Genomic DNA, 23,467 nt, shown 5'->3' on the forward strand with positions numbered 1-23,467 from the left:
GCAGCAGGCGGGTGGGTGGTGTGGATGAACTGCGCGTCCCTCTGGCGAGTCCCACAGCTGGGTGCCCCAATCCATCCGCAGGCACAGCCCCAGCAGCCTGGGTCAGCTCGGAGTGCCTGGACAAAGCCATGCCATCCCCAAGGGCACCACAGGCCTCCGCCCCTAGTCATTCTGCCCTGCAGCCCCCACCTGCCCAGGCCCGGGCTGAGCATCCTGGAAAGAGTGGGCCTTTCCCTCTCTGGGCCCAGGACTCTGCCCTGCAGACCCCAACCCCAGCACTTGCACCCACTGCCCTCCGGGCGCAGCTCCTGGGACCCCTGTCTGCTCCTCCACTGTGGCCTCCTGACCACCCACCTACTCACTTTGTGGGCAGGGGCTTCTTCCCCCGCAGAAGGGTGAAGTCCGGGGCTGCCTCTGGCCAGCCCCACACTCTGACCTCTCCTCACTCACCCCATCAGTAAGAGTGGACCCCCAGAGTCTGCAGGGAGAGAGGGTCCAGGCTAAGAGCCTGGGGTTGGGCAGGGGGCGGGGGCTCCGGCCGCTCTTCCAAGCACAGCCTCCTCCCCTCCCGCACCCGGCTCCACCCCTGACATGCCAGGCTCCAGACAGGGGCTGAGTCACTGCTCCTCGGAGCCTCAGTGTCCCCATCCACACAATGGGGCGCCTCTTCCCAGACCCTCCCTGCTTCCTGGGACTGCCATTCAGGTAAATGAGATCACCCCCAGATGAGCCACCCTCAGCCCAGCTGGTTCTTCTGGTTGCGGCCAGATGTACAGTGGGGGCCTGGTGGGTACGGTGCCTCTCTCCCTCCCGCGCTCCACCTCTACCCTGATTGCTGCCCAGGCAGCTGAGAGACCCCAGCCCCCGACGGAGCGGATCCCACACTCCCAGCCTGCTTTCGAGTCTTGCAGTTGCCTCTGCAGACACGGGCCCTGGACTCCAGCCAGTCTTCCCTGCCGTAGCGAGGAACTCACTGCCCTCCCCCTCCCTGGGATCAGGGCCGGAAGGGCTGTTCGCTGCGGCTCATCTCATCCCTCCTGTGCTGCGGTTTCTGAGATCCAGAGAGGGCCTGTGACCTGCCCACAGCCCTCACACCCCGCTGCCCACTTCATAGACGGCGCTCGTGCCAGTGCCCCCTCTGCTCCTCCCTGGCCTCCACTGGTCCCAAGCCGCCGCCGTATCGGGCCTCTGGGGGCTCTGGCTGCCCCTGCCCCCTCCCTGCCCTCAGTCTCCAGGCACCGGGCGAGAGCGGGTGTTTGGAGGGGCCTGGTGTGATTCTGCAGCAGCAGAGGGTCCAGGCCTGTCAGTGAACTGAGTGGGGCAGCCCTCCTCTCATTAACCCCTTCCACCCACCCCCACTTCTTGAAGAAAACCAGGAAATCAGGCCCTCCAGGCCCAGTGGTTTCCAGATTTACTCAAAGGAAGACTTCCGGGGCTCCTCCCCCCGCGGGCTCGGCGCCTGCCCCTGCGTGAGAGGGGCTGGGCTGGAGGTGCTGGAGCGGCCCCTCCCCCTTCCCCAGGAGGCCGCTTCCTGCCCTCCCCGACCTCCACGCTGCTGGACCTGGGAGGGGACTAACTGCCAGGGAGGGCGGTGCTGCTCCCCTGAACCCCCCATCCTGAGCTGACCCTACGAGGACACATCCCTGGGAGAGGCCCCACCCTCTCCCCCACACCTGCCTTCTCTGGAAGCGCAGGTCTCAGCTCACATGCCTGGGGCTGAGCCAATGGGAGCATCCGGACCCACAGCCCCTTTCTGGAGGTTTCCTGAGACTCACACAGGAACCTGGGCCTAATCACCCAGCCTGCCTCCCCCCGTGTCCGTCCCCCTTGTCTCTCTCAGGAGGATCCTGATTCCTGTCCTGGCCTGCCTCCCCGCCCCACCCCTCCCACCTCATCCCCTCTCAGAGGAGGACACGGCCCACAGGACTGTGAGGAGCAACTGATTGGATGCTTTATCCCTTGGGACTCTGGCTCCTGAGATCTTCTTGTCCATTTATGGATGAGAAAATGAGGCTCAGCAAGGGGAAGGCACTGCCTAAGGTCACAGACCCAATTACAGAGCAAGAAGAGGACACCTAAGACCTCCCTCTGACATGCCAACCTCACCCTGGGTCTGGCACTGCCTGGACCACCCTCCCTGGGATCACCGGCCCTTGGGAGAATACAACCCCCCACCCCCCAAGCTCTGCCCAGACTTAGTCTTTACCCTGGTCTAAGATAACCCCTGACCTCCACGTCAACAACAGTGGGTGTCCACGGACTCCTCCCCCGACCCCATTCCCCACCACTGGTTCACCCCCTCCTCACTAGGGCCACCTCCGTGGCCACAACCAGGAAGCATTCCATGCCTCAGTCAACAAGCTTTATTGGCCAGGGAGAGGGGATGGGAAAGGGACTGAAGCTGGGGGCTGAGGCTGGGGAGGCTGGAGGCCACGATGCCAGCGGGGGGCCCTCGAGGGGCTGGCGCGGGGAGCAGAGTCCTAGTGGGCAGTCTGGTGGACCTGCTCGCGGGAGGAGATGACCCTGCCATCCTGGACCTCTTCCACGATGGTGCGCACCTGGCGGGTGGTCACGGCTGCAGGAGACAGACACTCGGGGTGGGCGGGGGCCAAGGGATCCTGGCTCAGCCCCCGGCCCCCTGAGCGGAGCGGGCTCTCTCCCCATGGCCGCCTGGTGTCCACGCCTCTGCTGGCCCCTCAGCATCACATCTGCACAGGCGTCCCCCTGACCTTGCCACTCCCTCCCTCCCACCCTGTTCCTTGCCGGTGCCCCTGGGTGAGTCCTGCCTCCCAAATAGATGGTTTGACTCTGACCCACGTGTCCATCTGCAAGAGGAAGACGGTGCAGACTGGATGCTACACAAAATGGGGTCTCTCTCCATTTCTCTGCAGTCTCCAGGGCACAGACTACGATTCCTTCAGACGGGGATCTCCAAGACAAGAACCTGGTCCCCATCACCCTCCTTAGACTAGATGCCCCAGGACTGGGATCTTATCTTCCCCATCAGACTGGGATCTGGGGGACAAGGACCAATTCCCTTTCTGCCATCAGACAAGAGACTCCAGACACAAGACTGCCTTTGCTCATTTGTAGGGTCCCAAGAGCAAAGATCACGAGACCATATCCTTATCTCCGCTTCAGTTGAGAGTCTCCAGAGCTGGGACCACGTCTCCTGCCTCAGACTAGGATCTCCAAAGTAAGGGCCAATTCCCTGCCCCACGCCCATCAGTCTCCCTCATCTGATTAGGACCCTGAGCCCTACCGGGTCCCTTCCCCCACCCCTGCTGAGGATCAGCCATCATTTCCTGGAGTTCCTGCGGACCCTCCCCCAGCAATGCGCAGCTGGGTCACCTGCCCCGTGCAGCCTCACCCTCAGCTACCAAGATGCTTACATTCTTTGGGCTTGTACTGAGTCAGGCTGCAAAAAAATTTAAAAAAAAAAACAGAGAGAGATTAGCTGTGGGTCTGAGCCTCACCTCTGCCCCAGGCCCCCAGCCCTGGCCTCAAGCCCCCACTCACTGGGCATCCTCGCCCTCCAGCAGGCGGCGGTAGGTGGCGATCTCCTGCTCCAGCCGGGTCTTCACGTCCAGCAGGATGTTGTATTCCTGGCTCTGCTGCTCCATCTCGCAGCGCAGCTGGGCCAGCTGCTCCTCCACGCTGCCGATCAGCCCCTGGATCTGGGACAGCTGCAGGCAGTACCGGTTCTCTGTCTCTGCCAGGCTACCCTCCAGGGATGCTTTCTGCAAGAGAACGGGAGGAGCAGGGGTCAGCAAGGGTGCTCAGTGTCCCCTCCAGGGCTCTGGGCACCCACCCCCAGGCCTGGCAGTGCTCCTACCATGCTGAGCTGGGACTGCAGCTCGATCTCCAGGGCCTGCAGGGTGCGCCGGAGCTCGGAGATCTCGCTCTTGCCGCTCTGCACCAGCTCGCTGTTGGTGGCCACCTCACGGTTCAGCTCCTCTGTCTGCAAACAGGACACAGGACAGGGTTGCGTGAGCCTGACTCCCCTTCTCCAAGTCAGGCGACCCCCATGGTCTCCATATGCTCAGCCCAGGGCCCACTCTGTGCCCAGACAGACACCTGGGCTCTCCCCATTCCCCCAACCCCCGTCCCCAATGGCCACCTTCCTGACCTCCCCTGGGCCTCTCAGGCCTCCTCCCAAACCTGACTGTGGGAGCAGTGCCTTCTCACCAGCCTCCCGCTTCCCAAAACCCAGCAGGCTTTGAAAGGATGTTAAGTTTTATCTTTAATCCCTGAAAGTGGAAAGCACAAGAATAGGAAACTTGAGAACCAGCCAGAACAGTAGCCAGGCCCCTGGGTACTAGTTCCCGACTTCTTGAGGGACAGATGGAAGCTGCTGGGGTCTTAACCCTCTGCTTTTCTCCTGAGGGGGGCTCTCCACCCGCCCACCCCCAGGTTCCAGTTTCCGCCAAGCTCCAGGTCTGCGGATGCAGCAGGCGACCCTGACCCCCGGGGTCCGTGTGGCTCACCAGGGATAAGGCACCCAAGACGCCAAGCACTGGGCTTACTGTGGGGACTCAGGCCTTGCACGCCACCCCCTGGGAGAGGCCTCTGGCCTGTGGCAGCCCCCACCTTGCTGAAGAACCAGTCTTCGGCATCCTTGCGGTTCTTCTCTGCCATCTTCTCGTACTGATCACGCATCTCATTCAGGATGCGGCTCAGGTCCACGCCGGGGGCAGCGTCCATCTCCACGTTGATCTCACCACCCACCTGGCCTCTCAGGGCATTCATCTCCTGTGGAGGAAGGGATGGTGGGTGTGGGCATCCATCCTGATCTTTCACTCCCAACCCTTCCCACTCAAGCGCTCCAGACCCCTCTCACGGATGCCTCCTTTTTCCTTCCTGCCCTCTACCCTCTGACCCTCCAAATGACTTTTGTTCACCTGCTCTGTGTGGGCTTTGCCTCCACCATCAAACCAGGGGCTCCCTGAGGACAGATTCTGTGGTTTCCCCGTTAGAGTGAGGGCTCTCTGAAGATAAAATCTAATTCTTAGGCCTGAGCCCTCAAAACATTCCATCTAATTTCCAAACTTCTACCTAGGGGCCAGATTCGAGGGTTTGAACTAGGACAAGGGGGCAACCTCCTCGGTTATCTCTTGTCGTGGTGAGGGAGGCCAGGACGGGCAGAAGAGGCCTCTGCGGGCCCCTGGGAGGCTCCCCAGATACAGGGAAGCAAGGTAGTACACGGAGGAAGCTGTCCTGTGTGGGGATCAGGGCTCTGCAGACAGGGCGGCACTGTAAGGGGACAAGCCTGGACACGTGTGCTCTTCCCACAGTCGCAACCTTGGCCCGGCCCCAGAGCCCTGCCACCTACTCGGCATCCTCTTTGCCCTCCTGCCCTGGCTGCCTCACCTCCTCGTGGTTCTTCCGGAGGTAGGCCAGCTCTTCCTTGAGGTTCTCGATCTGCATCTCCAGGTCGGCTCTGGCCAGAGTCAGCTCATCCAGCACTCTGCGCAGGCCATTGATGTCAGCCTCCACGCTCAAGCGCAGGGCCTGCTCCGTCTCAAACCTGCAAAGGGAATCAGAGACGTCCATCAAGATGCTTGGACCGACAGGTGCAGGTTCTGGCCAGCATCCTGCCTTCAAACCATGAGGGGGTGGAGTGGAAGCCAATCCTAGCCCTGGGGGCCTGGGACCACGCAGAGCAAGGCTCCCACCTGGCCTTCTGACTCCTCTCCTCTCTGCCTCCCGCCTCCCCCCCCTCTCTTCCATCACCTGGCTGAGCCCAGGGACCTTCAGAAGTGGCTGCGTTTGCTTCATCCTGGGCTAAGAGGTGGAGTCCCCCATCCCCAGCTCCTGGACCTTGCTACCAGCAACTGAGGAGTCCTGGGGCAGGGAGGGGTGTCCCCAGGTCCTCCCCGGCCCCCTGGCCAGGGCTCACTTGGTGCGGAAGTCATCAGCTGCCAAGCGGGCATTGTCGATCTGCAGCAGGATGTTGGCATTGTCCACCTTGGCCACGAGGATCTGGGAAGATGGGAGAGTAGTCAGGTGGGTATAACTCAGCCCCGACAAGGGTTCTGAGATGGGTCTTTCCGTCTGGGGGCCAGGAGGTGGCTGCCTCCTCCAGGAAGGCTCCCTTCCCACCAGCCTCTCCCCTTTACTGCACTACAGTTGGTGACAGAGGTGGGGCCAGCAGGAGTCGGATGGCTGAAACGTCCCCCTCCCCCCCCAGGCCCTGCCTCCCCTCACACAGATCCTCCCCCACCCCCGCCATGCGAGGCTCTGCCTTAAACCAGAGCGGGCAGCTGGCTGGGAGAGCCAGAGAAGAACGGGAGGATGTCCAGGGGCAGAAGCTGTTCCCGAATCCCAGAAAGAGGACAGGTATGGGAAACCTCCTTTTACAGCTGGGGATATAGTGCCCTTGAGAGGCTCCCCCACAAGGTAGACGAAAGGAGCCCTCACCAAAGAGTGGCTCCAAATCAGAAATCATGAGCCCTGCTAAGCCCTGACCCCGGGCTCCAGCAGACAGCCCCGCCCCCACCTCAAGTCTGCTGAGCCCCCGTCTTGAGGGGCAGCAGGACAGATGGGGAAGCCAGAAGAATCCCCAAACAAGGCACACAAGCAGCCTCCTGAGGTCACGCCCCCTCTCTCCTGCCTCCTCCTCCCAGCAGGTGCCAGCAGGAGCTCACTCAGACCCCTGACCCCTAAATCCCCTGACCATAGCCCTCTTATTCCAAGGCAAGAGGTGCCTGAGTACCCAGCGGCTCCAGGGGCCCAGCCCCCCACAGGCACTCATTCGTCTTATCCTACAAACACACAAGGTGGCAAAAGCTCTGCGAAGGGAAACTGAGGCTCAGAGGAGTTCCACGAGGCCTGCTTGTTCCCAGCCCAGGCTGCTGTCCCAAAAAAGAGACCATAGGCTGCATAGTGGCCCCAGGATGGGCTCCCAGAGGCCAAGCCAGAGCCAAGCTGTCCTTAGCTCCCCAAGACCCCGTGGCAGGCCCCAGGCTGGACTCCAGGCCTTGGTCAAGGGCAGGAGTAGGAGAGGAAAAGCTGTGCGCCGCCCCGCCATGTCCCCTAACACCACAGCCCCTACCTTGTTCTTCAGGTCCTCGATGGTCTTGAAGTAGAGGCTGTAGTCGGGAGCCGGCCCCGGGGCCCGCTTCTGGTACCAGTCGTGGATCTTCACCTCCAGCTCTGCGTTGGCCTCCTCCAGGGCGCGCACCTTGTCCAGGTAGGAGGCCAGGCGGTCGTTGAGGTTCTGCATGGTGGCCTTCTCGCCTCCCACCAGCAGCCCATCGGCACCTCCAAAACCACCACCATAGCCACCAAAGCCAATGCCGCCGCTACCATAGCCACCGCCAGAGCCAAAGCTGTAGCAGCTAGAGTAGCTGCCGCCCCCGAGGGCGCTGCCCAGGCCACCTGCAGACCCCAGCCTGCAGGAGCCGGCGCCCAGGTTGCCAGACAGCCGGCAGGAGGTGACAGACGAGCCACCCCCCAGGCCGGAGGAGCCCTTGATGGAGCCGGAGGAAGAGTACTGGCGGATGGTGGTGGTCATGGTGGCGGCAGCAGGTGGTGGGCAGACACGGAGAGAGAGGGCTCGAGAGGAGAGAGGCCCAAGGTGCGTGCTGCTGCCAGGGCTCGCCTGTCTCCTTTATAGGCCCGGACAAGTGGGCGTAGCGAATACAACAGGCTCACTCCTCTGTTTTCATTCCCCTGGGCTTCCATCACCACTGGCCGCCCGCCAGCTCCCAGGTGGCTGTGGGCACCCTCCCCTCCCACCGTCGGGGCTTTGCATCATTTCTCTGAACCCCCGTGCTGGGTGTCTGCATGTGTGTGTGCCTGTCTCTGGTCTCAGGCCCGTCACCTGTGATTCAGGCGGGCCCTCCAGCGACGCTTTCCCATGACCTAATACGGAGAAGACGAGTAAGCAGGACGTCACCGTCCCCGGGCCCTCCCAGGCAGCTGCCACCCCAGCCACACCACTTGGCCCCTGTGTCTGGTGGGCCCGTGGGCTGGGGAGCCAGGCAGCCCCCAGCCACACACCACGCCACACAAGGTCCTGGCCCTGGGCTGGGTGCAGGGGAGACCGCGAGGACCGAGACCCCACCCTGCCTTGGAAACTGAACCCAGACCCACCAGGCTCACCACACAGAAGCCCAGTCAAGTCTCAGATTACCGCCCCGTTTACAGACCAGGAAGCTGGAGCTTGGAGAGGGAGAGTGTCCCTCCGCCCCACCTAACTCGGAACCGGGCCGGCAGGGCTGCATCCCGCGTCCTTCATCACACCCGGCCACAGCACCCAGGCACCTCCCCAGGGGCCTCTGACACGCTGGCCCCTTCTGCCGAGCCCTGACACCAGGGAAGCACGGCAGGGGCTATGATTCCATTTTGTCAGTTTTCTGACCCCGTCCCCATCTCTGCAACCCCCTAGGGACCCAGTGTCCTTTTCTGACCTTTCCCCCTCTCTCTCTTACAGATGGGGAGTCTTGGGCTGGAGTGGGCAAAGGGAAGCTTAGCTGTAGGCTGGGGAACTGGCAGACTGGGAGGGGGCAGCACAGTAAAGGGAACAGCAAGAACCCTGCGGAGAGGGCGTCCGCCCTCCCTGCTCCTCCTGTACCCCGAGACACTTGGGATGGGGCGCGTATACCTTCAGGTCCCAGCCAGCTGGAAATCTAAAGGACACTGCCCAAGAAAAGGGTCTTCCTGAGGCCCACCCCCCCGGCCAGTCTCCTCCCCTGCAGCCTCCCCCAGAGGCCCCACCCAATCCCCTGACCTGGCCCCTCAGGATGGGCCAGGTGCCCGCCCCACAGCCCCACCCTGCCCTGCGCACCACTCTCAGTCCCAGGGTCCCGGCAGGCCTGCCGGGCGGAATGTGGTCATGTCTCAGACTGCCGATGGCTTCCACTTCCCAGACAGGCCCAGGCAGCCCCCACCAGCCGCTGAGAGAGATTCCCCAATAGCCCAGCAGCTGCCAAGCCACCAAAGCAAACAGGACGCCCCCCCCACGCTCTCACGCAGAGCGGCCACCCCACCCCACACACCCCCAAGCCCAACAGGAAGCCTGTCTGGCTTCCTGGGCTGGCCGTGCCACTGCCACCCCTCACACGCTCCAGTACCCTGGACCGCTTCTCCAGGGAGCCCCAGCCTCTCTCCCTCCGATCTTGACCTTGTACCTGCCCCAGGCTGAGGCAGGGCGTTCTCTGTAGAAGGTGTGGTTCCCCGGAAAGTCTATGGGGCCCTTCCAGGGACCAGCTGCAGGCAATGGGGACCCGGGGCTTTCCCGACACGATGGGCCGTCCCATCCCTTCACCCTCAAGCCTCCTGCCTCCCTCCTTTGAGCCCCAGGCCCAGATGGGGTGGGCAGAGCAGGTGGGCAGGTGATAAACAGCCCCAAACACTCAACAAACTCTCCTTGTCCCCCCATCCCTCCGCCCACGCTGCCCAAGCCAGTGAGCAGACCAAATCACAGGAGGCACTGAATTTCATGCAAAGCTTTAATTGCAGTCACTGGGGCAAACTCAGGAGGCCCCCTCAGTGAGGGGCTGGGGGAAGCACACACAGAAAGGCAACAGCTCTTGGGCGGTGGCCCAGACGGGCTCTCAGGGCGCGGCAGTAGCGGGCTGGGACCTAGAGGCAATGGCTGCCCCTTGACCCTGAAGGCTGGGCTGGCGCAGGTGGAGAGGAGCCTCAGTGGGTGGAGCGATGGACCTGCTCGCGGGAGGAGACCACCTCGCCGTCCTGCACTTCCTCCATGATGGTACGCACCTGGCGGGTGGTCACCGTGGCTGCTGCGGGCGGAGGAAGAGGGAGGCACACGGAACCTCAGGCTGGAGGCCCTCCCCAAGCCTCCCACACGAAGCGTCCTCGGCCTCTCCCCACCCACCCTGGGCAGGACGGGGCAGGCTCTTACCTTCCCGGGTGGGCTGGGAGACCAGGGAGGAGGAATACTGCGTGGCCAGGCTGCAGGGAGAGAGGCACCTGTCAGCCCAGGGGTGCCAGTTGGGAGCCCAACTCCCTGGAAGGAGGAGCAGCTGGGGAGGCCCCTGCCGAGGGGAAAGAGGTCCCAGCAAATCAGAGAGAAATCACAGCAGGGAGTACACGGAAAAGAGTGGCAACCACAGGCTTAAAGGGCACAGACCCAGTGGGCAGGAGGAAGGAAAGGGGATACCCCAACCGAAGGCCCAGAGGCCCTTTGCGGCCAAGCAGGGATTTACAAGGAGAAGCTGAGCAAGTGGTTTTTCCATATCCTGAAGGGCCCGACAAATAAATTTAATTAAAGCAGGAGAGACTGTGGTTAGACTATAGATGGACTTAGCCATCGTCATAGAGCAAAAAGCATGGAGACTCCAGGACATCCTTGGCCCCTTTGCGCTAGGGCCTGATCACTCTCCCAGCTGCAAACCAGATCTCCACCCAGCCAAGACAATGGGATCACCAACCACACAGTCACTGGATCCAGAAACCCAGGGCCATGGTTACCCACCCCTTCATGTGCTTACCCAAACGCTTATTGAGTCTCGCCGGCAAGCCACGCTCGCCTCTGCGTTCAGGCATCCAGCCCTGTTGCTTTAGCTATAACACACCCTCTAGGTGCACCACCTCCCCTTCCCTGCCCTCCACTCTCCTTATGGCAGGTCTTCTCTGGCCTGACGCCCTGCTCCAGCCTCCTGACAGGTCTCCCTGACCCCACCCTGGCCCCGCGGATGTAGTTCTCCCTCTGCAGCCAGGCTGAAAGTTCTAAGATACCTTGATGATCAAAGCCCCCCGTGGCTCCCCAGTACCTACACCATCTCGTTGGACCCCAGCCAGCGTTCTCAGCTTCACCTCCTGAAAACCTCCACACCTCCTCCTGCCTCGGCTGGTGCTGTCCCTCCCTGGGTGAAGATACCCTGGCCCACCAAGCCCGGGCCAGCTGCACCACCACCACCACCACCACCACCCCCACCCACGCACTGGGCGTCCTCGCCCTCCAGCAGGCGGCGGTAGGTGGCGATCTCCTGCTCCAGCCGCGTCTTCACGTCCAGCAGCACCTGGTACTCGTGGTTCTGCCGCTCCATGTCACAGCGCAGTTCGCACAGCCGCTGCTCGATGCTGCTGATGAGCCCCTGGAGCTGGGCCAGCTGGGCCCCGTAGCGCGCCTCGATCTCCGCCAGGCTGCCCTCCAGGAATGCTTTCTGTGGGTCAAGGTATAGGTGGCTGGTGAGACCAAGCTGGGGCCCTTCCTCACGGCGCAGTCCCCAGAAGAGGGCCCCATGTGTGCGGGCTTGTGGGTGCTGCCAGCGCTCTGGGGCAGTAGGTGCGGCAGAGTGTGAAGTGGCAGGCGGGCAGGGAGTCTCTGGTTCTCCGATTGGGGGTCCAGGAGGTGGGGCCCACCCTGGAGTGGCGGGTACAGGGCAGGGAGGGGACAGAGGCCCTACCATGCTGAGCGGAGACTGCAGCTCAATCTCCAGGTTCTGCACCGTGCGGCGCAGCTCCGTGATCTCTGTCCGGCTGCTCTGCAGGGCCTCGGTGCTGGTGGCCACCTCCCGGTTCAGCTCCTCCGTCTGGAAGGTAGGGTGGGCCCCAGGGGCTTGAGGAGGCTTGCAGAGGTGGACAGGGGCCATCCCCGAGCCCTGAACCCACAGACTTGCCCCTTGCTGGTCTCTGTGGGGCCCCGAGCCCACCTGCACATCTGGAACGTGTAGAATTCATCTTGCTCTGCAGTCGTGTGTGTCCTTACTGGGCTGCAGGCACTGCTCAAGGGCAGGACCTGGGTTTTACTGTTTGTGTGCCTGTCGCTGTCTGGGCACTGCAACTGCTCAGTGTGTGCTTACTGGGGGCACGAGAGCCTGCATCCAAGGACACATCTATCTACCTACGGAAGCCCGGGCTGGGAGAATCCCTAGCGGGGTCAGGAGATCTGGATCTGCTCCCCAGGCCACGGTGAAGGGTTATGTCAGCGTGAGGCCTCTCTGAGCCTCACAATCTCCCCTCGAATGTGAGGGGTTGGTCCAACTGGTTTCCAAAGGTTCTTCCAGCTGGAAATCCACGGTCTCTGGATCTGCAAGTTTTCCATCCCATGCTCGGCACACAGCACGTGCACGCACACGTGTGCACACCTGCTCACGTGGGCCACCCACCTTGCTGAAGAACCAGTCCTCGGCGTCCTTACGGTTCTTCTCTGCGATCTTCTCGTACTGGTCTCGCATCTCGTTCAGGATGCGGCTCAGGTCCACGCCGGGGGCAGCGTCCATCTCCACGCTGACGTCCCCGCCCACCTGGCCTCGCAGGGCGTTCATTTCCTGGGCAGAGAGGGGAGCAGGAGCGCACTCAGGGCCATCTTGGGGAGAGTCCCTGGGGCTGCCTTCTCTGTCTGGGGGAGATGGGCGCAGAGGACAGACAGACACAGGCAGGCCAACAGCTCCTCACCCTGAACGTGGAGGTGGGTGTTGTCACGTCTCCTGCATGCCGGGCTGTGGATATCAGCAGTGTCCCCCAACACACACTCGGGGGGTGGACTTTGCCCAGTCCCAGTGCATGCTAGGCCAGGAGAGCTGGCAACGCCCGGGCATGGTGGGGCTGAGCCGGGACAACCGCACTTCCGGCCCTGACTGCCCACCTTGGCCCCCCGCCACCAACCACGCAGCATGGGTGCAGAGAAAGCAGCCCCCTGTCGGCATCGGGGGAGTCAGACCTCACTAGGAAATGTGAAGCTACTAGGGGATGCAATCCCTATTACCAGCCTCAAAGCCAAGGAGACACTTTCTGGACTCCTGCGACTCGGGCATTAGGCTCTCAGCTCAGGCCAGCCCAGAGGTCAGAGGAGAAGGAAGCCATAAGGCTCATTAGTCCCCCAGCAGGGTCTCGGACCCCTCTCCTTGGGTTGAGCCTTGGGGTCCCTGGGAGGCAGGAGAAGTGGCAGAGTGGTGGAGTCACAGCTGGGTGTGGGTACGGCTCAGGCAGACCTGAGGGAAGACCCACTCCCTCTGCAGCCTTGGACAAATTCCTTAACCTCTCTGAGCCTCAGTTTCTTCACTGGTAAAGGGAGGAACGTGGTGCTTTCTCCCAGCCATGCTGTCGCTATCAGCTGAGATAATTGCTGTGAATTGCTTGCAGCGCGCTGGGCAGATGTTCAGATGTTCGTGGTTGTTTTGACTATCACTGTTACAATTAATTACAATAATAAGCCTGTGTGCTCTTAGACTGATTTGCCCATTGGATAGTTTACTGTCACCACACGGTAGGCCGTGCCTTGAGGGACAGGAACTATCTTGGGGGTGGGGGTGGGGGGGAGGGGACCCTCCAGGCCTCAACCAAGGCCCTTGGAGGGTCTCCCAGGGTCAGAGCCACGAACCCCCCAGAGAGGGGAACTGGAAGATTTGGGGGCCCCAGGCTTGCTTGTTCCCAGACAAGTTTCTCCTGCATTCCAGAGCTGGCCTCCCCTCCTCGTGGTTCTTCCGGAGGTAGGCCAGCTCCTCCTTCAGGCTCTCGATCTGCATCTCCAGGTCGGCTCTGGCCAGGGTCAGCTCGTCCAGCACCCTGCGCAGGCCGTTGATGTCGGCCTCCACGCTCAAGCGCAGGTTCAGCTCCGTCTCATACCTGGGAGGCAGGGAAGCAGGGAAGCATGAGCCAGGGAGTGCCACGAGGACACCCTCGTCCACACAGAGAGGAGCCCCGTGGGGCGCAAAGCCAGATCCCCACCAGCCCCCCGAGCCACCCCTGAGGCCCAGACGCACTTGGTGCGGAAGTCGTCGGCTGCCTGGCGGGCGGTATCGATCGCAGCACCAAGTTGGCATTGTCGACGGTGGCCGCCAGGATCTGGGGGACATGGTGGGCTTGGTGAGCAAGCACCCTCGGCAGCCCTGGGAAGACCTTGCAACACCCCTCTTGCAGCCCTTCGGAGAGTGGGCCAGAGTGAGGGAGATGAGGGTCCCTGTGGTCTCCTCCTCTGAGCATCCTTCTGGGGGGCTCACAGGGGTGGCGACATGATACCCAGGCACCGGTAACCATGACACCAGGAGAGAGACCCATATGCACCCCCTCCCACCATGGGGGTCACTGCCCAAGCGGTTTGGACCTCACTCCATCTTCCCCAACTAAATTCACCTCTAGGCTCAATTGCCACCTCCTCCAGGAAGCCCTCTTCAATTCCCCATCTGGGTCTTTCCTCCCCATCATACCTCCCCTGGGCCCATCTCTCTTACACAGTACTTCTCCCAAGTGCAATTTTTTTCCGTGACTTTTGTGTGTGTGTGTGTGTTTTTCTCCTCCACTGGACTCTGAGCTCCAGAGGAACAAGGCCCTGTCCCATGCCTGTCTCATTCTCTTTGGAATCCCCAACCCTGGGCACAGTGCCTGGCCCAGAGTCAGCCCCCAGGAAACATTAGTTTAATTAAATGAGTAATTAAATTATTAATAAGATTATGATTGGCCCCATGTCAAACCTAGGGCAAGGTTCTTTTTTCCCACAGGGTCGCCTGGGAGGTTTAAATGACAACGGGGAAGGGAGAGGCTCTGGAAGGAGCAGAGGGTTGGTTATCATTAGTATCGCTGTTGTTATTGTTGTTAGAAATAGCCGAGACAGGCTCCAGTCCAGGGCCATGCGGGGTGGGGGGCCGAGGCCCTCGACACTGTCCTGAGGAAGCAGAGAGGAGGTCTTGGGGGAGGTGGCAGACGAGCTGGGTAGGATTTGGAATTTTTTAAGACGGAGGGCCGAAGTGTAAAGCTGTAAGAGGGGGCAGCCCCCGTAAACTCACCCTAGGCCTCAGAGCCTACCCCGTTCTGAAAAGGCACCCTGGGTCAGGCTCTGTTTCCAGACTGAACCCAAGAGCCAGCTGAACCTGCCCCAGGGCCTCAGTGGGCCCATCTGCAACCTGCAGACCAGCCCCTCACCCACCTCCCTGCTCAGGAGGCGGACTGGGCCCGGTGAGAACCGCCCGAGGGGCAGCGGCTCAGGGGCCTGGTGCGCCGTGCACTGGGGGCTGGCGGGGCGGAGTTAGCTGACCCCGAAGCTCAGGAGCGCTGACTCACCAGGGCTCCCCTGGGTTCCCTGCTGCCCAGACCAAGCCCAGTATCTGATCTGGCACTCCCAGTAGCTCTGTTTCCGGGGGGCAATTGCAGGAGTTCCCTTCCTGGCCTGGGTCCCGGGCAGCAACAGGTAAAGCCCCTCTCAGGGCAGCAGGCCTGGTTCTCCACCAGGAAACAGCCGGCCCCCAGCCCGGCTCTCGCCAAGCCCGGCTCTCGCACCTCTTTGACCTCTCACCTGCCTCTGGAGGCTGCAGCCCTGTACATCCCTCCAGGGGCAAGGTCTGTGCAAAAGACCCAGATGCCACGTTTACAGAATGCCAGGGTCACATTCGCAGAGATCATAGTGTGGGGGGGGGGGCGGGGGGCGGGGGGGTGGGGGTGTGTTTTCTCCATCAGACTGACTTGGAGAAATTTTTCCCCTTGGGAGCTTCCAGTCTGAGTGGGAAGACACAGCTTCTTTCCTCAGGGACATCGCCCCCCCAGATCTGCAAGGAGAGACAGACTCTTCTCTTAGGAACCCCCAGAGTCACCATCATGGAAGGGGTAAAGAGGACTCACAACAAAAGCAGCTGTGAGAACACGTCAGACTCAGTGAAACCAGCACAATGAACAAAGCATAGACTGAACCTCAAAGTGTGAAAAGGACCCCAAGATCCAAGGATAAAAGGCAAGTGCCATCCATCCAGGAGGACTGCCTGGAGGAGGTGAGGCAGGTGAGGGGTCAGGGCAAACTCAAAGGGAAATGGGAGAGTGAGAAGGAGACATCCAGCCTCATCTCTCAGCAGCCACACCAAGCTCGTTCCCACGTCCATGCCTTTGTCCACAGTGATCTCTCTCTCTGGAATGCCGTCTGCTGCCCTCAATCAAGGTTCTGAAGCCTTCCCTGCCCGTTCCTCCAACACCCACCCCAAATGCCCTCCCCCAGAAAGGTGGAACTCCAAACAGCCTCCCTGTGTGGGCTGTCCGCCAGGCCTGGGACCGGTGACTGGCACCGGGCTGGGTTCCAGAACAAGTGAGAGACTGAGTGAATGAAAGAATGAATGAGTGAGTAATGGAGATCTAGGCTGGAGGAGAGATGTGGGCAAAGGTCCAAAGTTGGGATGGTGTGAGTCAGAAGCGGGTACCAGGACAGAGGGCAGGGAGCGCCCACCTTGCTCCGAAGGTCCTCGATGGTCTTGAAGTAGTGGCTGCAGTCGCGGGCGGGCCCAGGGCCCTGCTTCTGGTACCAGTCACGAATCCTCACCTCCAGCTCCGCACTGGCCTCCTCCAGGGCGCGCACCTTGTCCAGGTAGGAGGCCAGGCGGTCGTTGAGGTTCTGCATGGTCTCCTTCTCGCTGCCCCCCAGCAGGGCACCTGCCACGCCAAAGCTGGAGCCGAAGCTCCCTCCCAGGCTGCAGGTGTAGCCCGCACCATAGCCACCCCCCATGCCCACAGAGAAGCAGGATGAGGACAAGGACATGTTGCCAGAGCTGCCGGCTCCCAGGAGGCTGGGGGCCCGGCAGGCACCCCCAACACGGAAGGAAGACATCCGAGAGAAACCCCCGCCTCCGGGCACAGACAGGCCCTTGATGGAGCCAGAGGTGGAGAACTGGCGGATGCTGGCGGTGGTGGCAGCCATGGCATCCACAAGTCAGGCGCAGGGTCTGGTCTGGACAGAGACCCCAGGTAGCCCTTTATAGCCAGGCCAAAGCGGGGGCTGAGTCCCTGGCCCTTGAAGTCAGAGCCAAAACTCCCGCCGTGTAATTTGCTTCTGTACCAGCCACCCAGGGCCTGGGGCTCAGGCTGGACACACTGAGTGTGTCCCCGGGGCCCCCTCCTATGCCCGAGCCTGACCTGGGCGGCCTCTTAGCAGCCCATCGTCTGTCAGAAACAAAGGTGGTGTTGGAGCCGCAGCCCCGGGGTAGGGTGATCCTCCATCCTCAGCCACAATTAGGCAGCTGAGCTCATTCTTGGGGGGGAGTCTGGAGAACCCAGCCCTGGGAGCCAGAAAGGGCCTGGAACAAGGCTCCACAAGCCCGGAGCCTGGGGCTGGGCTGGCCCCCCACCCAGCATTCTTGGGTCCCAGGGAGATGGTGGAGAGATCTGGGGGACACCCTCTCCCACCCCGTACAATGTGGCCCCGAGGGACCCCCCCAGGCTGAGGAGGTGCGAATCAGCCTCTGACCGGGGGGAACCTCCAGCTCTCTCGGGCTGATTCTAAGTCTGTGGGAGGCGACGCAGCCGCTGGCCTGGGGGCTGCCCCATTGAGGGGAAGAGTCAGCCACTGGCCTGAGGGGGCTTTGGATCCAAACCTTTCCGGAAGTCCGTTCAAGAGCCTCGGTTCCTCATTTGCAAAACGGGGGTCATTCCTGCCTCCCAGGGTCTTTGAGGGGATCTGCAGAGATGGGGACGTCAGTCAAGCTGGGGCTGAGAGAGAGGAGGAAGCAGAGGGTCGGGGAGACCGCTTCTGCTCAGCCCCCCACCCCCTGAGGAAAGGCACTCCCGAGGGGCCCCCAGAGGAGGTGTGGCGCACAGGGAAGCGGGGTCTGTGCGGCGGGTACCCCTCCCCGGCGCCACCCCTGGGGAAGGGCGGCCCCTGAGAGGAAAAGGCACAATCCCACATCCTGGTGGCAGGCAGCCGCCCACACCCAGCCAGGAGATTAGCAGCCTAATCTCCCGCGGTTCTAATGATTTAGGCGCTGCCAGGACCCTGGCGTCTGCGTGGGGCCTGTCTAAACGGGGAGCTTCCAGGGGCGGCAAGGCCCTGGGGCCAGGCAGGCGCAGAGGGAGGCGCGTGGGTGGTCCCACACACCGGGACAGGGAGGGAGTCGGGGTTCCATGCAGATCAGAGCTGATGTGCTGAGGCCAGACTGCTGGAAGGACTTCCTGCCTAGAAAGTGGGTGGCCTCACACGCAAGGGTGTCTCCTTGCTTGGAGAGTGGGGACTGCACGAGCTACCGAGAGGGGACCACTGGATTTTATCCTGATCCCACCCCTCCTGTAAAGTCTGAGGGTTCCCAGGGTTCCTGGGGTGGGGAGGGGGCTCAAGGTCAAGGTGAGGGAGCAAGGTCAGAACACCCGGGCTCTTCCACGAGGCCAGACATCAGGGAGGACTTCCTGCTACTCCAGGACAGTCTTGGGGGAGGGAACCAATAGAACCTGGGGTCACCAGAGTGGGTCAGAGGCCAGCCTTGCACCAGCCACTCACCCTTACAGGGGGTGACCTTCCCCCTTGCCACTAGAGCTCCACTCCCAGGAACCCCTCTCCCCCAGAAGCTGACTGACCTCCTCCCTCCAGATCGGCCTCACTCAGTTCAGAGAAGGGAGTTTGGAGCAGAGCCAGTGACATGGGGAGGGGGCCAGGTCACAGGGCACCCCCCACCCCTGCCTCTCTGCAGGGCCCACATCCCACCCCACATCCCACCTCCAAAGCCCTCAGACCTTAGTCTTGAGGCCCAGTTTGAAAAGGCAGAGAGTTCATTAACCTTCCTTTCTCCAAAATCACCACAGCCCCACCATCCCCCACCACTGCCATTTCCCTCCCCCCTCGCCCCCGCCCCCCGACATCAGCCTGTGTGACCAGGTCTGGGCCTCGGTTTCGCCACACTAGGGACTCCCAGGCCCTTTGCCTCTGGCCTTTGGAGACTCTGCCACCTCTGGAGACCCTCCAGCACCTCCTCCCAGAAAGGCCTCTCTTGCCAAAGGACAGGGCCCGCCCAGCCCCTCTCAGGTGACAGGGTGGAGTTAACCCCAGGAAGGCCCCCCGGCCCTCTGGAGAGTGTGGCTGTCCTTGGCAGCCCTAAGAAGACCCGGACATGCCTCCTTCACAGCTCAGGAGAGCCCTTGCCAGACCTTCCCCGTGACAGCGTGAGGAAACCGAGGCCCAGGACGCGTGCGCGGCAGGGCAGCCAGGCGCACGCAGCAGAGCTGGGCCTGAAGCCAGGGCCCCAGCAGCGCCCACTCTCCCCGCCAAGGGAGGAAGGCCTGGCCGGAGCCGGTCAGAGGGCTGTGCCGAGGTCCTCTCGGCCGTGACTGCTCCTGCCCGGGCCTGTCCTCCACCCCCGGCAGGGTGAGGCCCCTGGCAGCCAGAGGGGCAGCGCCGGGCCCACAGTGCCCGCAATTGTCAGCTGCTTGGCCCACAAGGAGGAGGAGAGAAAAAGGAGGAGGCGATCCAGCCCCGGAGGCTGCTGGGAGTCCAGCACAGGGGTGAGCGGACAGGAGGAGGAGGCCCCAGGGAGATGGCTGGGACATGCCCCAGTGTCCCACGCCAGCCCCAGGCTTGACCAACCCACAGGCCCGGCATCTCCTCTCCAGAGGTTGCTGAACAGCCAGCATGCTCTCGGGTTGAGCAGATTTGAGCAGGACTGTCTCGGATTTGACAGGACTCGGGTGCGGGGGGAGGTCCCCTGCACTGCTCCCACACTATGAAGCTGATGGAAGGCACCAGGTGTAGAAGGACCTGGGGGGGACCATATACAGTTGATGCTCAATAGATGCATATTGATGTTGCCACACTGGCCCAGCCAACCTTGGCTCCCACAGGCCCCCCAAGCATTAATTGTCACCCTCTAGGACAGTGCCCACCCCCACCCAGCACCCCAGGCACAGCATGTATACAGCAGGTGCTCCCTAAGTGCTCATTGCGTTGTTAGGAACAAGGAGCCTGGGTCATGACCGGGGTGGAATACATGGCCACCTACCCTGCCTCAAGGGAAAGGGTCCGTATCTGGTGAGGTCAGGGAAGTAAGAGGCCCAGGATCTGGGGGCGGGCTCCCAGCTGGGACCTAGGCTTTGCTGATGAGACGAGGACCCCAAATCCTTCAGGGGTCCCAAAGGCCTTGACTCCACCCCCAGACCTTGCCACTAGGGCCTGTCAGCTCCTTTCCTCACAGACACGGAGCCCCTCGCACCTGCAGGCACCTCACCCAGGATGGGACACGCAGGGTCACTAAGGAGCTCACAGGTGCCCCCCCTTCCCTCACCCCTGAAGCCTCCCCACCCCTGGCCAGGCGTCCCCCTCAGAAGCGCACCCTCACCTGCCACACCTGCCCTCGGGTGGAATCCTCTTCTCCCTCTACGCTGTTTCCACAGACTCTGTCCTAAAGCCCCAGGGCCACCCCGCCCAGGTCCACCCACTAATGATTTGGGTCTGGCTCCAAAGAAGCCCCACCCTCTGCCTCCCCGGGGGCGGTGGAATGCAGAACATCTTGGGTCCCAGGGGCCCACGTAGGAGAGTCAGAAGCAGGAGGTCCTCTAGTGTCCCCTGCACGCCAGGGGTCCCCAGGTTCTCCCTTCCGCAGGCACAAGCAGACTCAGCCACCTCCCAATAACCGGTTTCCAGGAAACATCCACCAGGGGTGGACCCAGGACGGGATTCAGCCGCCCGGGGACACCCCGCCCTTCCAGGCAGAGCCACATCCGCTGTCTGGGACCCCCCCCCAGAAAGAGCCCAGAGGCGCCAGTGCCCCAGATGGGACCAGGGCAGGAGGAGAAGGCAAGGGAGGGCCCAGAGCCAGGGGCAAGGGCTGGGGAGGAGGTCTGCGAAGGGGAGTCCCTGCCCGAGGGAGGCCCACGTGGGGACCCTTGCTGCTGCGCAGGCGGGAAGGCTCCAGCTTGGCAGGACCGGCTCCTCCCCTCTGCCCCTCCCTCCCTGCCTCCTTTCCTCCCCCTTTCCCCTCCTCCCCTCCCTTGGTCCGAGGGAGATATGGGGGAGGATGAGAGGGCAGCAGCTCAGGGGGGTCCCCTTTCCGGCCTGGGGCTCACCCCCCTCCCCACCTTGCCCTGCAGGCTGAGGGGGCGCTGAGGGCCTGGGGGACCAAGTCAGAAACCCCAGCCTCCCCGGCCCCTGGGCCCTGCCCGGCTGCCGGCTCTGCTGTTCGCCCTCCGTGCCCGGCCAGGCTGATTGCTTCCGGTTAATTCACCCTCATTGGTCCCTGCTCTCCGATGCTCCTGAGTGACTTCCTCCAGGGCAGGTGTGGCCCAGGCTCCCTGAGAGAGAGGCTTTGTCTCTCCCCTCAGAGTGGACGCTTCCTAGGGTAAAAGCTGTATCTCCCCACGCGGACTGGGAGCTCACTGGGGTGGGGGCTGTATCTCCCCCGTGTGATGCTCGGAGCATGGCCTGCCTCCTTCCTTCACCTGACACCGCCAGCAGGAAGCGGGGCTCCTGGCTCTTTGACCCCCCAGCCCACCACAAGATGACCCACGTGCCTGACCAGCAAGGGGGAGGGGAGGAGCACACCTGCGCAGAGGCCTGGGCTCCGTGGGATACTCCGTCCCACCCCAGGCCCCCCATTAAACCCAGCCTCGTCCCGGAAGCTGCCCCAACCCAGCAGCTTCACAGCCCCCTTGTCCCCGCCCCTGCCTCAGAACCTGGGGCTTGTCATTTAACATTTCAGGTGTGATACACTTTCTCCAGTGAGGTTTTGTGGGGGGGGAACGACAGCCCCTGATCTTCACGACCCCCAGGGTCAGGCGTGTTATCCACAATCACAGCTCTGCACCTCATAAAAAGAGCTCGGAAGGCCAAGTCCAAGAGCCTGGGTCAAGTGGACTCTGTCTTGGGCAAGTCACCTCCCTTCTCTCAGCCTCATCTGCAAAATGCGGCAGCTCAGCGTCCATGACAAACTCTTCGTGAGTCTTAAATGAGATAGCGCGTCACAGCAGCGGGCCCCAGGCCTTGTGCACGCTAGGGATTCGGGGAAGGACCAACGACTCCAAAGCTGGCTGGGTAAAGGCCCCTGGGGTGAGAGGTAACCCTTCCCTCCCCGAGCTAGGCAGACATGCATGTCTTAATCCCCTGATTATCAGCAGTCCCCAACCTTTTTTTGCACCAGGGACCGTTTTTGTGGAAGACAATGTTTCCATGGATGGGGGGGAGGAGAGAGGGGCAGGGTGGGGGAGGGGGAGAGGGCATGGTTCAGGCAGTAACACGAGCGAGCCATGGGAGCGGCAGATGAACCTTCACTTTCTCACCCGCTGCTTACCTCCAGCTGTGCGGCCCGGTTCCCAACAGATCTTGGTCCGGGGGTTGGGGACCCCTGCCTTATGTGACAGAAGGGCCTTTGCAGGTGTGATTAAGTCAAGCAATTTGCGATGGAGAGATAATTCTGGATTACCTGGCTGAGCCCAATATAACCACAAGGGTCGTTAAACGAGGGAGGTGGGAGGGTCAGAGTCAGAGGTGATGTGACAACAGAAGCAGAGGTAAGAGTGATGCAGACACAAGCCAAGGAATGCGGGCAGCCTCTAGAAACAGGAAAAGACATGGAACAATTCTCCCCTAGAGCCTCCAGAAGGGGCTCAGCCCTGCTGACACCTTGACTTTAGCCTCCTAAGACACATTTCAGACCTCCGACTTCCAGAACTGTAACATAATAAGTGTGTGTTGCTTTAAGCCCCTAAAGTTGCCATTGGTTGCCAATAGCAACAGGAAACTAATACATTCCCCTAGCCCATTCCAGTGCCAATGAGTACTAGCCACTCTCACTTGTGTTAGAATTATTTGGAAGTGGATCTGCTCCCCTTGGAGAATGATAATCCTTTACAGCCAAAAGATGGCTTTCTGTTCATCTCTGGACCCACTCTAAGGTCTAACTCAGCGCTTTGTGCACAGGAAGTGCTCAATCAGTGCTGGCTGGATGGGCGCAGGCAGTAAGAGCCCGGTGCTGGGTTTCGCTCAGCACCCGTTCATCACATTCACGGTGTGGCTGTCACTGGGCTGGGCGCCGACAAATCGGCACTGAGTCAGAGAGCCCTGCCCTTTAATGAGCGCAGGCGGGCGAGCGAGAGACACACAGTCAATCCCAGCGCCGTGTTATTGTGTGGTGATGAAGGTGTGTGTGTACAAGCCCCTGGGAGGAGTGGGAAGAAACGACTCATTCAGACCAACCTACTGAGGACAGTTTCACAGGGAGGGACCACAAAGCTGGGTTTCGAAGCCAGGGCAGGGCTTTGCCAGGCAGAGGGGATGAGGTGAGAACTCATCCAGGCGGAGGTGGGGGTGCACCCACCTCTGGGCACCATCAAGAGACTTGCAGCTGGATCACTATTTCAGGGGGAGCAAAAGGAACGCTAAGGAAAGCAGATCTGAAAGGAAACATTTGTTTGGCTACTATTAATTGAACATCTACTCTGTGCTGGGTACTGCCCTAGGCTCTGGGGATATGGTGATGAACACAAAAGACAACATCTTTGCTTTTACAGAGCAGACGTTCTAGGGGGAAAGATGGACAGTATTCAAACCAGAGAGTGAGATGTTCGTGCACCATAACTACTGAGCCCACGAGCTACAACTACTGAAGCCTGGGAGCCTAGATCCCATGCTCCACAACAAGAGAAGCCACTGCACAGAGAAGCCCAAGCACCGCAAGGAAGAGTAGCCCCGGCTCACCACAACTACAGAAAGCCCATGCGCAGCAATGAAGACCCAACACAATAAAAATAAAAAAATAAAGTCACTAACTTTATTAAAAAAAAAAAAGAATGAGACATTCTTCATGGAAACATGAAGGGGAATGTGAGT

General features: G+C 61.4%; 2 protein-coding genes across 2 annotated transcripts; both read right to left on the bottom strand.

The window, feature by feature from the left end:
- Positions 1 to 2,340: 2,340 nt before the first annotated feature.
- On the bottom strand, positions 2,341 to 7,950 carry KRT17 (keratin 17). The gene is made up of 8 exons (XM_057715148.1): positions 7,055 to 7,950; positions 5,900 to 5,982; positions 5,371 to 5,527; positions 4,591 to 4,752; positions 3,836 to 3,961; positions 3,520 to 3,740; positions 3,393 to 3,418; positions 2,341 to 2,575 (listed from the first exon to the last, which is right to left on the bottom strand). Exons 1-8 carry the CDS (start codon positions 7,514 to 7,516, stop codon positions 2,481 to 2,483), a joined length of 1,332 nt encoding a protein of 443 aa, XP_057571131.1. The 5' UTR covers positions 7,517 to 7,950; the 3' UTR covers positions 2,341 to 2,480.
- Positions 7,951 to 9,484: 1,534 nt separating this feature from the next.
- Positions 9,485 to 17,595, bottom strand: LOC130840082 (keratin, type I cytoskeletal 42-like). The gene is given in 9 exon segments (XM_057715154.1): positions 9,485 to 9,749; positions 9,872 to 9,921; positions 10,915 to 11,135; positions 11,379 to 11,504; positions 12,081 to 12,241; positions 13,382 to 13,539; positions 13,677 to 13,719; positions 13,722 to 13,758; positions 16,118 to 17,595. Coding segments are annotated over 9 exon segments (1,365 nt in total). The 5' UTR covers positions 16,586 to 17,595; the 3' UTR covers positions 9,485 to 9,648.
- Positions 17,596 to 23,467: the final 5,872 nt, after the last annotated feature.

Source organism: Hippopotamus amphibius, chromosome 17 (assembly GCF_030028045.1).
Source record: "Hippopotamus amphibius kiboko isolate mHipAmp2 chromosome 17, mHipAmp2.hap2, whole genome shotgun sequence".
NCBI classification, from domain to species: domain Eukaryota; kingdom Metazoa; phylum Chordata; class Mammalia; order Artiodactyla; family Hippopotamidae; genus Hippopotamus; species Hippopotamus amphibius.